Genomic DNA, 13,734 nt, shown 5'->3' on the forward strand with positions numbered 1-13,734 from the left:
CTCCTCAGTGGTGAACATGGTCTCCTACAGCCTGGGTGTTGGGTACGCAGGGGCCACAACTGAGAACAGGAAGGCTGTGCAGAGGGAAACTAACACCAACCAAAAAAATCCTTGGCCGCTCTCTGCCACCCCTGGAGGCGATCGCCAGATCTTCCTATCTCAGAAAAACCAGGTCCCACACCTTCACACTCATAAACAGCTTCTTCCCCTGGGCCACTCAGACTGTCAATAAACACTATGCCCCCCACACCCCACCTCTGCTCACCTTCCTCACCAACCTGAGCCATGGTCTGAGAAACCCTCATCACTCAGGCCACTCACACATGGACTCTACTCAGACCAAGTCTTATCTCTGCACTGCTTCCAAGCAACTATTGTTCTCTAATGTGTGCCTTTGTCTTATTGTTGTGTATATTCCTCTTGGTTGTATATATTTCTCCTGTTTGCTGTTTATTCCTGCCATCTACCATTTATATTTTATTCCGGTACAGCATGTACAATGACACAAAAGGACTATACTATTCTAAATAATTTAATCAGGGCAGGTTTCTTAAGTTTCCTTTCTTACTTTTGATTGATGGGTGGGGGCTTTATTATAATAGAACAGGGGAGAAAAGAATGAAGAGCAGGGAGAAAGACAATCAGTAAATAGCCTCAGGCCAGATTCTAACCCAGCATTTAGCCTCCCGTCAGACCACAATAGTTTTATTCCATTTCATTCCAATTAGTTTTAAGTCATATGGGTCACCTGCTTTGCCTGATGAACTAAACCATCACCCAGTGTTGCACATTTGTACCTTATGTCACTTATTAAACATGTAATATACTCACTTCCTAGTTATGGGTCAATGATACAGTGATAATGATGTATCTTTGTGTAATGTTTTTTCATTACTTCTAATTATCGTTATTGTATTTACTGCATATAAATGTCAAAATAAAGACTTGGAACTAGTGCACTCACTGTCATAAATACCGGTTTATTCAAAGAGGGGAAAAAAACTAATTAATTCTACGTTAGCCTGTGGAAACACCTGAGGGTACCTCATGAGTCTCACTGGTACTTAAAAATGCATGAGTCAAAAACGGAGTGTGTGTTTATGTCTGTGCTATTTAGGGCCAAGACTTGGGAAAAGCCGTGCACTGTGGTTAGCTTGAAGCTGCTAACAGTACCTACACTAGACCTTCATAACACTACCTGTAACAAACAGTTAATTATTTATCTTAACTTAATGCATGAACATTGATGCATTTTCACATTACTACAGAAAAAAATATATAACAGCATGCACAATCCTTAGTCTAGGACACTCCTTATTCTCAAGAATTCTGCTCAATGTTTACAAGCTGCTACACTGGTCACTTTAAATCACTTAAAGGTCACTTTAAATAATTCAAACTATAAATTTTAAATTGTTATTGATACTTTTATCTCCTAATCTTAAAGTGTATATTTATTTTCTTACCCTTCTTATATTTATTGTTTGTTTTTCTTTTGCACTGATGTAACCATTCCTCCCTCCTTTGAATTTTATACAACCAACGTCCCTTCCTTTCCTCCTCCCACTGCTTTTGCCATCTTGCTCTCATATCTTGCCTTACCATACTCCTTATCTCTGCTTGGCCAAAACTAACAGCCATGTCAACCACTCCATGTTTTACGGCCTCCTTTGCAACTCTGCCTTTTGATTCGCCCATACTCCATAGTGCGCTGGAACCCATAAAAACACAACTGCAAGTCCCATCATATGTATCCGGAAAAGTGACTGCTGAATTTCCGCCAAAGCATCTGCTCTACTGTCTGAGTGACTATGCTGTAGACTGACCAATGATGAACTTGAATCTGAACAAATGACAGCATGTAAAGGTCTCACGTCTTCTTTAACCTTTCATCAAACCACAATCCAAGAAACTTAAATTTACTCACCCTTTCTAATTCTTGATCATACAACTTAAGCTTGATGTCTTTACCAACTCTCTTCCTTGTAAAAAAAACATCACCTTGGTTTTATCAACCGAAAACTTAAAACCCCACTTATAAGACCACTCTTCGACTCTTCTAATTGTTCCCTGCAGTTTCTTCACAATATACTCTATATTTTCCCCTCTCTTCCATATTGCTCCATCATCAGCAAAAAGTGAACATCCCACCCCTGCCTCTATATCATTAAACACATCATCTATCATCAAAGAAAATAACATAGGGCTCACTATGCTCCCTTGAGGTGTACCATTTTCTACCAAAAACCTTTCAGAAAAAACCTTCCCAATCCTCACTTGAATATGTCGCCCCTTTAAAAAAATCCATTATCCACCCGTACATCCTCCCCCTAATACCCAATTTACAGAGTTTAATTAGTAGGCCATCTCTCCACATCATATCATAGGCCGTTTCTATATCAAAACTACACTCTCACTGTTTGTTTGTGCTTTTCGAACTTCATGTTCCAAACATAAAACTGGATCCATAGTATTCCTCCTTCTTCTAAACCCACTTTGATATTTAGAGATAAATCCACAAAAGATCTTTAGCGGACTCACTGAGTTGTTTTAACATGGTATAGCATACCTGATCTTTTCCCGGTGCTGATAATTTAGATATTTGAGCATTCAGTACCTTTGAGGTTTTTCTGAAGAGTATTTTGGACTTTTCATTGTTTTGAATTGTTGCAATAAAAACATATTTGCATAAAGCAAGTATATTTGTTCACTCCCATACTGTTAAGGGTATTAGAAACATGAAGAGTATGCTGTTGAAGTTTCTTTAGAACAGATTTAAAAAACAAATCTGATTAATTTGCTATTAATCTTGAGTTAACTATTGATAAGTATGCGATTAATCGCGACTAAATATTTTAATCGGCTGACAGCCCTAATAAAAACATAACATTTGTCCCAGTGTTGTGACTGACTTATTTGTCACCGGTGGCACCAGTGAAGTCTATTTATAAACGAGTTTCACACAAATGAGCTTCACTTGACGCGTAAGAAGTCTCAGCACAGCAGTCCTGAAAGGGACATCCTGAAAACAAAGAAGCTGATCAACAGCACAGTGAGTTCAGGGAGGTGAGCTGTGAAGTTGTAGTTTACCTCATTGATGTTGGCGCAACTTATTTCCACGGTTTTTTCAAGTGAGATTGTAAACCTGACACCCTTCTTAACTCAAGGGGAGGTCCTCCTCCTTCCTGTTGTTTCAACTAATGGTTTACATACCGTCACCTGCTTTAACCCCGGAAACAGAGCAGTGCAAACACAGCAAACAGCTCCAGTTTTTCTTCTTCCCAGAAATGTTTATATAGGAAGATCTATCCTTTATATTTAAACAGGAGAACAGCGAAAGAAGGTAAAATACAAGTAAGTTGGATTTATTTCATATTCGGATCTAATATTTCTTGAGCTCAGCGCTCACCGGTCACTGTGAGAACTTTTGTAGTGCGGGGATCAGACACCTGAAAAGTCTGCTCCCACACAGGGTTGTGACTCATTAAATAGTCCTTGACTTGGTAAATATCACATTTCCTTCACGGGACTCTGAGTTTTTCAACCACAATCCTTTACAACAATCGATCTTCTTTAATCCTCCTAAATCCAAGATTACACAGACTAAATAACTTTGCATAGTTCACCTTCAGGATCAGTCTACCATATAATCCAGTGCATTTAGGAATTTAAAATTATGCTGTTATTAATGTAACATGTGTCACTTTGCACAAAAGGACATCAAAAAAAAGAAGAGCACGCAGACAATAACAGAGCTCTTTCCGTTGTCCATCTCTACAATTACACCGCCTGTGACAGCCTATAGAGCGCGCATGAAATCCATAAGGAAGCCTGGAATAACCAATGAGCGCGCTAACCACGCCTGCTCCTCTCTCCGCCACAAAAATATTTGACGTGGCAAAAGGTCCGGACGTGACATAGCTGCTCATCATCTCTCCTCCCTCCTCTTCCATAGCTCGGTTACCTTCAATCATCTGCAGGTACTGGTCCCGGTGAAGAGCGAGTGCGGCTCCTCGATCTGAAGCAGGAGAAATGTGGCTGATCGTGTTGGCCAGTTTACTTCACTGCGCCTCGGCTTATGATGTGGATCTGAAGAAGCTGGAGGGGCTGGCAAGAGCGAGGGTGGAGGTAACATAAGGCTTTATTTTTTCATAATCCTCCGCATAAAGAAGAACACGGAAATAATCGTGTCAGGGCCAATTATCGTTTAAACGTGTGAATGGGTGCCCTGCTTTTAAACATTTTTGGATTGGGCGCATGCGTGACCAGGACAGATGTGTACTAAGGTGAATGGATGCCTCCGTGCTTGAATGGCCTGCGATCTAATGAAGAACACGGTCTCTAATTCACATTGTTACTATTTTAGTAACCCTAAAATCGTCATCACAAAGTGACTTGGTGGAAGCTTAAAAGGGGGGCACAGGGTGTGTAACAGGCGGTCCTGCACAAAGACTGAAACTCTACACCTTTTTCTTTTGAGATCTGTGCAGTTTCCCCCAGGGTGTCACCTACCCAGTCACCTACTTGCCAGCATCACTGAAGCAAATCATGATCTGTTGTTATTGTAGTGTTAGTCACGCCTTATACCTGAGGTTCAGATATCAGCAAAAATAGGTCGGGTGGCCTTCCCTGGGGCCGTACTAAGCGTTCTTCAAAGTAAAAGCTCGCAGTGATACCAGCACATAAATGATTTTTTTTCTGTATAAAGATGCATTACAGTTGCAGATGACGTGTGTTCAGTAATCATGTTTCCAGTTCTTGTAAAGCCCCATTTCTGAAACACGAGCTCTGCATGTAACTTTTTCTTGTTTCTTGTGTTGTCTTTCCTCAGACGTGTGGTGGATGACAGCTGAACAGGCTCAGAGAGGCAAGTTGCCCTGTTATGTGAACAAAAGTGACAAAACACTGAGAGCCAGGGGTCAGAGGCAGGCTAAAGCCTTACTCCTGCCTAGAAGTTTTTTCTCTCTGAGGAACATTTTAGTTTAGAGTTTCACATAATCCCTGACACATTTGCCACTGAAACCCAAACTGAGTGGAAAACACTAATCCAAACCTCTGTCTGCAGGTCAAAGCCTTTGTGATCCAGGATATTCCTCTTTAGTATCCTTTCACTGAAGTGCACTGTTACTCTTTAGAAATATCTGCTCATAAACTGCACGCTGTTTAATCCCTGAGCACCACCTCAGCCATAACCTGGTGATGAAGCACATTCCTGGCGCAGACCCTGAGCTTGTCCTCCTGAACCATTATTATGAAGAGCTGGACGTAAGTGTGTGTTGTGCCTTTCTTTTATTTTACTTTTTTAAATTGTATTTGTTGTTTACTTGCAGCAAATATGACACTCGTTTGTGCTGAATGTCAGATTCAGTTTAACAACTGAAGTAAAGCATCTCACCACCAACACTTGACATCATTACTCGAAGAGATTACAGCTGAAATGATGACAAACAGGTGTCCTGTGACCGCTGAGCAGGCTCTGAGCTTTTCCCGTCTTTTGGATTAAAATAACTTCAGAAGGAAACAAGAAATCTGCAGAGCACAGGTCATTCTACAGATATATCCCACTTTGATATGACAAGAATTTACTTCTAACATTTAAACTTGAACTAAATTATTACTTAACTGACTATTTATTTACAAAAAATGACAGCTTTTTTCCCACCAAATTTCAAAGCCTGGTTGTGCTGTGATTCTTTTTTTTTTCCCTCAACGGTGTTTCCTTACTCCTTCTGCAAGTCTTCAGGCGTTTTAATGAATATTATTTCCTCAGGCTCTTCAGCCACGTAGTCGGTTATAATAATCGTGCAACAAATCAGCAGATTGTCTTATTAATTTCATACAGTTAAAAGTAAGTAATCCTTCATATGTTAAGCCTTAAGTGTAACAAAATTCAATGGCTGTGAAATTATCTGGTCAAATATGACATGTTTTATTTTATGTGACAAAAAAACAGTGACGCAGTGAACCATCTGCTGAGATATTAGACACCCAAATTAGACGTACTTGATAAAAAGATTGATAATGATACAGAACAGTTAGAATTTACATAAAATACTAAAGTTTTACTCCAGAAACAGCTTGTAATGTTTTTGTGTAATTGGGAGTCACCTGACATGCTGTCAGTCACCTCATATTCATTAAGTTCTGTCATTTAATCAATTTATGTATTTTGCACTTCCCTAAAAGTAAAGTGAGTAACACCAGTGACTTTAACTAAAAGCTTCAAATTATTAAATAAGAGAGGAATTCAGATAAACCACTTACCACTAGCAATTCAAAACAATAGACTTTTCTCATGCACATAAGTTCAGCTTTGTTGTGTCATGTTTAAAATATATGTGGTAGTCCTATTATGGCGTTTTAAATGGTAAAAAGCATATTTTTGTGGTCAAAATACAGCATTGAATCACTATACTTGACTGTGGGGATGAGCATTTTTGTGATGGTCAAACTTATTTATCACTTAACAAACAAAAAAAAATTGTTGAACTGAATATTCGAGAAGATGTAATAGTTCGGATAACGTTTTATTTGAATGTGGAAATAAATTGTAACCCTAAAGTGTTTTTCAAGTGTAATATTTTTGTAAATGCCGGGAGCATTTCCGTGGAATGACTCGCAGATCACTTTGTTTGATCTGAGGCTTCTTTGAAATTTTAAAGTACTGTTATGATTTAATCAGATTTTTCTCCTTTTTACTTTTCCTGTTCTCAGGTGTTATTTTGTTTTTAACTTCAGCCATATCTTTTATATAGCCTTATTTTTTCTTAACTCCTGCATTTGTTGCCGTGGTTGTGGTTAACAGCCTTTATCGCTTTTTTTTTTTTTTTTTTGCACCTGTTGTTCCTTCCTGTGACGTCTTGTATGTTTGCATTGTTAATCAGCCTCCACTGGAAAGCTCTTTGGGCCAGTTCCCATGCTTTTGAATGGGTTGTATAAATACAACTGTCTGTTATGACATTAAAAAGAGCAGCACATTGGCCAGAAAACTGTAACAAGGATCCAAAAGAAATGTAAAATGTTTCAGAGCTTTGTAGTTTCATCACGAGTGATCTTTTCACACGACACATAATTCATTTGTGCAGGTTTAATGTTTTTTCAGGTTTCTTTAAACCCATCAATGTTCAGCTCAGCTTTACTGCACTATTAATATATCGCAGATCAGTGTCTTTTGTTTAGAGCACAGTTTAATGGTCCTTTTATAACAAGTGTGTTTCCTCCGCAGCGCGTCGCCCTGTCTGACATGACCCGCTCTGAGATAAATGAGCTGCTGGGGAAACTGGGTTTCTACAAGAAGGCTCAGGCCGAAGCCGAGGTGCCGGAGGAGTTCCGCTTCTCTCCTGCCAAAGACAGCCCGTTCAAAAATGAGCCTGCCTACCAGCCTTCTGCTTCATCTATAGCCACCGAGAGTGGCTCCTCAGAGCCCAGCACAGAAGTCAAACACACTGACCTGTAAGAGTAGACATCAGCAGTAACAGTACCTCTCTAGCTCCCTTAGCTGCTCCACAACCAGCTGATTATCACAGGTGACAGAAATGTTTGTAATTTCAGAGCCTAGCAGATTACAGATGAGCCCGTCAGCAGGCCTTTGTAGACGCTCCACAGTCTGAATTTGCACCATTTTTTTTACGCCACTGTCCATTGTGTTGTCATCTGTTGTAATGAGCTTGAGCTCTTTTGTGTGTCTATGATTGCCTCTGACCTACTGTGAAACTAAATGAAGCCTCAGGCTGAAAATCGTCTGACTAGCCTGGGGTGGATGCTGCGTGTTCTGGTGGGTTGGGCTGATGCGCACAAAAAGACTCAAGTGCATGGAAAGTAAACCATTTTTAAAAAGAAGTGTGCTCTGGCTCTTGTTGTGCTGAGTGTTTGTGTGCAGATATCCCACGCTGCCGGGACCATGGATAGCCTTCCAAGCAATAATCCCACACAAACACACGTTTGTTTCTCAAATTGGTTTATTTCACATTTAACTGTGGTGCACAGAAAAATGAAATAATGTGTTTTAGCTCTCATATATATACACACACACACACACACACATACACACATACAATACTCCACTGCTTCATGAAAGCTTTTTTTCTGTCGGCAGCAGATAGTTCTCAAATCTAAGAAATAAGCTTCTTTTAAATCAACTCTGAAACCAAATTTTCTTCTCGTAGAAACCCAAATTTTATACAAGTGAAATAAAATATTCATTTAAAATTATTTTTGTCCCGTTTCCTCTTAGCTACATTTAGTTAAATATACAGTTGGCTGGTTATCAGTCATGAATCCTCATGTTTGTACTGAAAGCCGGCTTTCACACAGGAAAAAATAACATTGTGGCATCTTAAGCTTATTGACAAAACCTTTTAAAAGCACGATGTGCACACCAGCGTTAACCGTATTAAAAACTACTCAAGCATAAATAAGGAGCCCTCTAACAGCTGTGTGAGAATGTGTGTGGCAGGGCAATGCAGCGGTGGTGGGAGGTGTGTGTGTGCTGTCCACCAAACAGCCAGTAATGACACAAATCAGCTGAATGACTTCTTTGTACCGAAATACAAAAAAAATCCAAACCTCAGTTTAACAGCTAGCATCTTTCATCCATACTTATATGATGGTGATGATGATGATGGTGGTGGTGGTGTGGTCATACAGGATGGATCAAATGTCCAGTAAATGTCCTCAGTAGCTGTTTGGACTTCAGAAAAGTGAGATTACAGCAACGATGTTGAATCCATTTGAATAACAAATGCAGAAAATCCCTGTGCTCACGTAATAAGAATCCTTATACTCATCAATTACATCAAAATGAAAATAACTTAATTAAAACACTTCAAGCAACATGAGTTTGGTTTAAAAAAAAAAAGTAAAAGTACCAAAATTGAATAGAAATAATAAGTTTTTTCTTTTTCAGTGAGATTACTGAGAGAAGTGCAAACACATTACAGTACTTACAAAAGTGTAGCAGAGAAAAACGCACGTACAAATACTGCAAAAAACTGCAAATACTAGAAAACTATTTTTCTTTTTTCTCTCTTGAGCCGTTTCTCAGTACAACAGCAATGTGATCAAACTACTGCCTGTTGAATATTACTTGGAGTTTTTTTTTTTTTAAACAAAGGGGTCTTTTTAAGAATCATGCTGCTGCTGATCTCTTACTGGACTTTTGTGTCGACAGTGTGTGTGTGTCCAGAATAAGCAACACACATTATCACTGCCGGAAAACATTTTAAGCTGATTTTAACTGATACATACACACATGCTTACAATCCCCAAGCCGACCATCAGAGATGTGCAACTGTTTGACCCAGCCTGCTGTCAGAGCGGAGGCCATCATCAGGTGAAGGTTAGGGGGGGGGAGGAGCCCGAAAACAGGTCAGAGGTCACAGGGCCGACCCATGGACATCTCATACCTGCGCAGGTGGTTGACCAGAGACTGCACGTAGGTGAAGACGCATTTGGAGTCTGGTTTGTTACCCATGATCATCATGTCTTCCACCTCCAGCAAAGGCATGCAGTTGGCGTGGGTCCTGAGGAACAGGCGTACAGGACAGCGTGCATGAGAAAGCAGAACAGACAGAAGACCAGCTGGGAAGGAGAAATCATCATGTTCACTACAAGTTTCTTTTTCTTTTTCAAATAGATGATTCTTTATCTATGAATATAGTATAAATGGCCATGGAGGAGGTCTTTAACAGTAGAAACTTTGCTGCTCTTCACATTTTCCAAAGCTGTTTAGTGTGCTAGAGTCTTTGGCACATTTGCTCTAAACCATTATGGACCCTTTAAAAGCTCTGTATAAATAAACTTGGGTAATGTTGGGCATTTCAATAAACAGTTTTAAGAACTGAGACCTCCAGTGTGAGCTATGCAGAGTGTAACCACAAGGTGGCAACATCTCCTCACACTAACCCCTGAGAAATCCCACAAAGAGAAAAAGCACCTAAAAACAGCAGATGGGCCGATGAGATAATAAACGTCAACAACGTAACATTTTTTCAGTAATTTCAGGAACTGTGGACATAAATCAGTCTGCACTTTATTTCTATTAGAGTATCTTTACAAGGCTTGACAAGCCAAGTGCATAAACACCTGTAACCTTACACTTGATAAAAACTTGGTGCACAAAGCAGGCTTCATCCTTCTCTGTTTTTTTTCCTTAACTCTGTTTGAAACGTTGTGATCCGGCAGTTCCTTTTAAAGCACTGATCTGCAGATGGTCCTGGCCCTCTGCCTGAGCCATAGTCTCAGAATACAGATACACACATGCTATCACACACACACCATGTTTGGTACTTTGGAGCTTCAGATTAACATGAAGCATCAAATATCCAAAAGAAGCCAATAAAGGAGTTTTTCTGTGTTTTACATTTTAAGTCTGTCGGGAACCACAGAGTGTGTGCGGTTCCCTCACAAGCTCGTCCCCTCTCTCACCATAGGCTCAGTTTTAGCTGGGGTGCAACTTTAGGAGGAATTTTTGGTTTTAACCAGGCCCTTCGTCACCAGACCCCTGTAGAACTCCTGCAGGTACGTGTACACACACTTCCAATCTGGCTCACGCATCTTCACCATGTCGTCCACATCCAGCAGCTGGGGACAGTCCACTAGTTTCCTGCACCCACGGCCAGCGGGGGAAGGGGGTAGAGGAAGGGAATAGGGAGAGGAAGGAAAGGACCCAAAAAGACAGAAACAACGTGGATAGAACAGGAAACACAACAGGCAAAGGACAGATAAAAAGACACAGAAGGAACGGGACGGAGAGAGTAGACAAAGAGATGGAGAGTGTGGGAAAATGAGGAAGTGGGAGTGGGAAAAAAAAAAGAAAGCAGTGAGCAGCCAGTGAAAAACAAAAACAGAAGGAGTGAGAAAGAACACAAAGAAAAAACAATCACATTACATTCTGTGTTCACAAATATATCCATGAGCTGACATGCTTCATGAACATCTCAGTACATACATACAGTGCGTGACAAAAACACGTACGCACACACACAAAGGCAAAACAAAATGTCAAATGAGCGCCAGGCGATGCTCATTTAGCCTTTTTGTTTGCTGTTGTTTTTTTCTGTGCACTGAGACGAGGATGTTTTTGTTGTTGTTGTTGTTGTTGTTTTTAACCATAATCAATGTGAAATACGAGACACGATGAAAAAAACAACGTGGATTCTGCAAAAAACACACAAAAAAAACCCCAAAGTTACAACGACAGAGTGACTAACAAAAACAACCACACTGGTGCACAGTATAGTGTGTGTTTGAGTGCGTATCAAGAATCCAGATAGTAAACATAAACTATTGGCGGGGATTTGGAGTGCCCGGGGAGGTGAGTGATAGTGCAACACAAAGGTGAGAAGATCTGGGGGAGTGGGTGGGGCTGTGGCTGAGTGACAGCACAGTGCTGAGTACGATTCGCTACTTGAGATATCTCAGCGTTACATTATCCTGGTGGGAGCACGTGAAGATGCACACACAGCTGGGTGGGGGTACCAAAAGTGAAGACTGGTGGCATAAAAGAGGAATTTGAAAAAGAAAAGAACAAGGAGAGGAAAGAGTTTTAGACTAAAATAGAGGGACATGACTCAAGGCACAGAGGCGAGCTTAGAAGTTTTTTTTTTTTTAACCTGTTTGCTGTTTGGAGTGGGATTGCCTGTGGGGATCTGGTTTGGAGGAGATTGGGGTGTCAGAGCGGTTACTCATAGGAGAGGGAAGAGTGGAGGTTTAGAGGCAGCGGTATTAGAGTAGTAATGGGCTCAGTCGTGAGTGGGGTTTTGATAAACCTGGGAGAAAGGGGGAAAGCAGGACATCGGTCGAGAAGTTTTCCCATACCACTGGTCTGCAAATGCCGGCATACAGCGACACAGAATAAAGGGGAGCGGGGCAGCGAATCAAACTGGCTCATCACTTCTACACCTAAAGGCCTAACACAGTAGTTCTTCCATTGGTTTCCTACAGTCACTGCAAATGTTAGGAAGAACCTGTCTTCAGCATGTACTCACTCTGCAGCGCTAAAGGCCACCTCAAAGTTTTGCCTGCGGTTGCTCGGGCTCAGGGAGTTGTAGTCAAAGGCTTCGGGGAAGAAATTGTGCACCAGGGCACAGAACGCCATGCCGTTACTCCAGCTGGATGAAAAATTCTGAATATCCACATGCTGACGAAGAAAAAGAAACAAAAGAGATACGCAGACGGGGATGGATAAGCAGTGGAAACTTTCCCAAAGTATCATCTCAGCTCAGGTTCAAGATTAAAAATGAGCACTTAGCGTGGAGGATCGCTGGCTCACCTCATATGAGCGGGTCTTGGCACGACACCAGTCGAGGAGCATCTGCTTGATGGAGTTTGCATTGGGTACGCCAAAGCTGGTGGAGCGCTGGACTTTGTTTACCTTGGCCACCGCCTGATTTCCAGGGCTAAAAGAAAAGTCAGTTTTGTGTTAATATTTACATGCCTCCATCTGCTCCTTTTCTTTCTTTGGTAGCACTACCTTTCTGTTTATTCTTACCCGCCTCCCTCCTTCTCCAGCTTCTCTATCATGGCTTTGCGGGCCTGCATGGCCGATGTCTTCGGCAGCGTCTGAGCCCTCATCAGCTCCTTGCGCCTCTCCGCCTGCCTTCGCTCGATGGCGGCCAACCCGCCGCTGCCGCTTCGCGACGACGCGTCGTCCTCGCGGTCGAACACACTGAGCCCAGGAGGTTAATTTGAGAGAGTGCACAGATGTTTAAATCTGCTGTAGTTAACAGTACAAATGCCTCGTGACCAACCTTCCTATTTTTTTGCTCGTGTTAGTGGAGGTGGAAGAGGTGAAGCTGAATGATTTTGACTGGACTGTCCCTCCTAGAACGACAATCACACGGACACATTAATGAGAAGATTAAGAAAAAAAATGCAATGCACTCGAGTGAATGTGTTTTTGTAAATCCAGCAAGCAAAACTCACTGTCTGTTTTCTGCACATAACTGGACTCGACAATAGTACTGCGTGTTGATTTGCTCCCATCATCTGAAAACACACAAAAACTTTTTAAAATTGACCATTCTTTATAAAATTCTTCCCATCTCTGTCTTTATAATCAATTTTTTTTGATGCAACACAATTTTACTCTTTTTACTTTCAAGCTAATGTCTTTGTTTTGAATGTTTATAGATTGGTTTTATTGTTTTGGTTTTACTTCAGTTAAATGCTGGTTCAAGAAAGATTAGAGACTACCAGACTGAGCAAAGCGGTTCGTTTTGGTGATTTGGCCGACGGCTGACCCATCTGCCGACTTCTCCACCTTGCTCGTGACCACCTCTCCCGCTCCGACCCCGGCACGACCTTTCTGCACCCGGTCTTCTCTCTGCTGCCGGAGCTCCTGCAGGCGGGTTTCGCGTTCCTTTTCTCTCTGGTCTGGAGGAGAGGAGACGGGAATGGTAGAGAGATGATGTCAGTGGAAAAAGAGGAGGAGGAGAAGGAGGACAAGAGGTCCTAAATAAGCTGACAGGACCTCATCTGACTGCCACAAAGTTGGATTAAGTGAGGCCTTCCAGATTTGAGGCAATATGTTTGAGAATTCTTTCCACGGGACTGTGAGGGTTTCTGAGCACACAAACACCCACAGGTGGGAGTCTTAACAGGCAAGCCAAAGCTGTCAAATAAGATGTTCTGCGCAAACACCACAGACCACAGAGAGCAAATACACACTGCGATGTTGAAAACGCTGGTACCTGCACTGATGGCTGTAGTTTTTCTCAGAAAACACGCATGCAT

At 41.4% G+C, this 13,734-nt stretch overlaps 2 protein-coding genes across 3 annotated transcripts in view; one reads left to right on the forward strand and one right to left on the reverse strand.

The window, feature by feature from the left end:
- Positions 1-3,219: 3,219 nt before the first annotated feature.
- Positions 3,220-7,839, forward strand: selenom (selenoprotein M). Of its 2 annotated transcripts, XM_012917290.4 has the most exons (6): positions 3,220-3,354; positions 3,956-4,128; positions 4,832-4,867; positions 5,066-5,100; positions 5,187-5,265; positions 7,226-7,839. In XM_012917290.4, exons 2-6 carry the CDS (start codon positions 4,033-4,035, stop codon positions 7,454-7,456), a joined length of 477 nt encoding a protein of 158 aa, XP_012772744.1. In that variant the 5' UTR covers positions 3,220-3,354; positions 3,956-4,032; the 3' UTR covers positions 7,457-7,839. The 2 variants fall into 2 exon arrangements, with proteins under 2 accessions (XP_012772744.1, XP_076746987.1); XM_076890872.1 differs by lacking the exon at positions 3,220-3,354 and having other exon boundaries at positions 3,897-4,128.
- Positions 7,840-7,940: 101 nt separating this feature from the next.
- Positions 7,941-13,734, reverse strand: part of smtnb (smoothelin b) — a 51,351-nt gene continuing 45,557 nt past the window's right edge. Inside the window, 9 exon segments of the mRNA XM_076890871.1 lie at positions 7,941-9,521; positions 10,426-10,469; positions 10,471-10,603; positions 11,988-12,139; positions 12,272-12,398; positions 12,491-12,667; positions 12,750-12,822; positions 12,925-12,987; positions 13,195-13,374. Coding sequence (XP_076746986.1) covers positions 9,368-9,521; positions 10,426-10,469; positions 10,471-10,603; positions 11,988-12,139; positions 12,272-12,398; positions 12,491-12,667; positions 12,750-12,822; positions 12,925-12,987; positions 13,195-13,374 — 1,103 coding nt within the window. The 3' untranslated portion in view covers positions 7,941-9,367.

Source organism: Maylandia zebra, linkage group LG12 (genome assembly GCF_041146795.1).
Source record: "Maylandia zebra isolate NMK-2024a linkage group LG12, Mzebra_GT3a, whole genome shotgun sequence".
Classification (NCBI taxonomy): domain Eukaryota; kingdom Metazoa; phylum Chordata; class Actinopteri; order Cichliformes; family Cichlidae; genus Maylandia; species Maylandia zebra.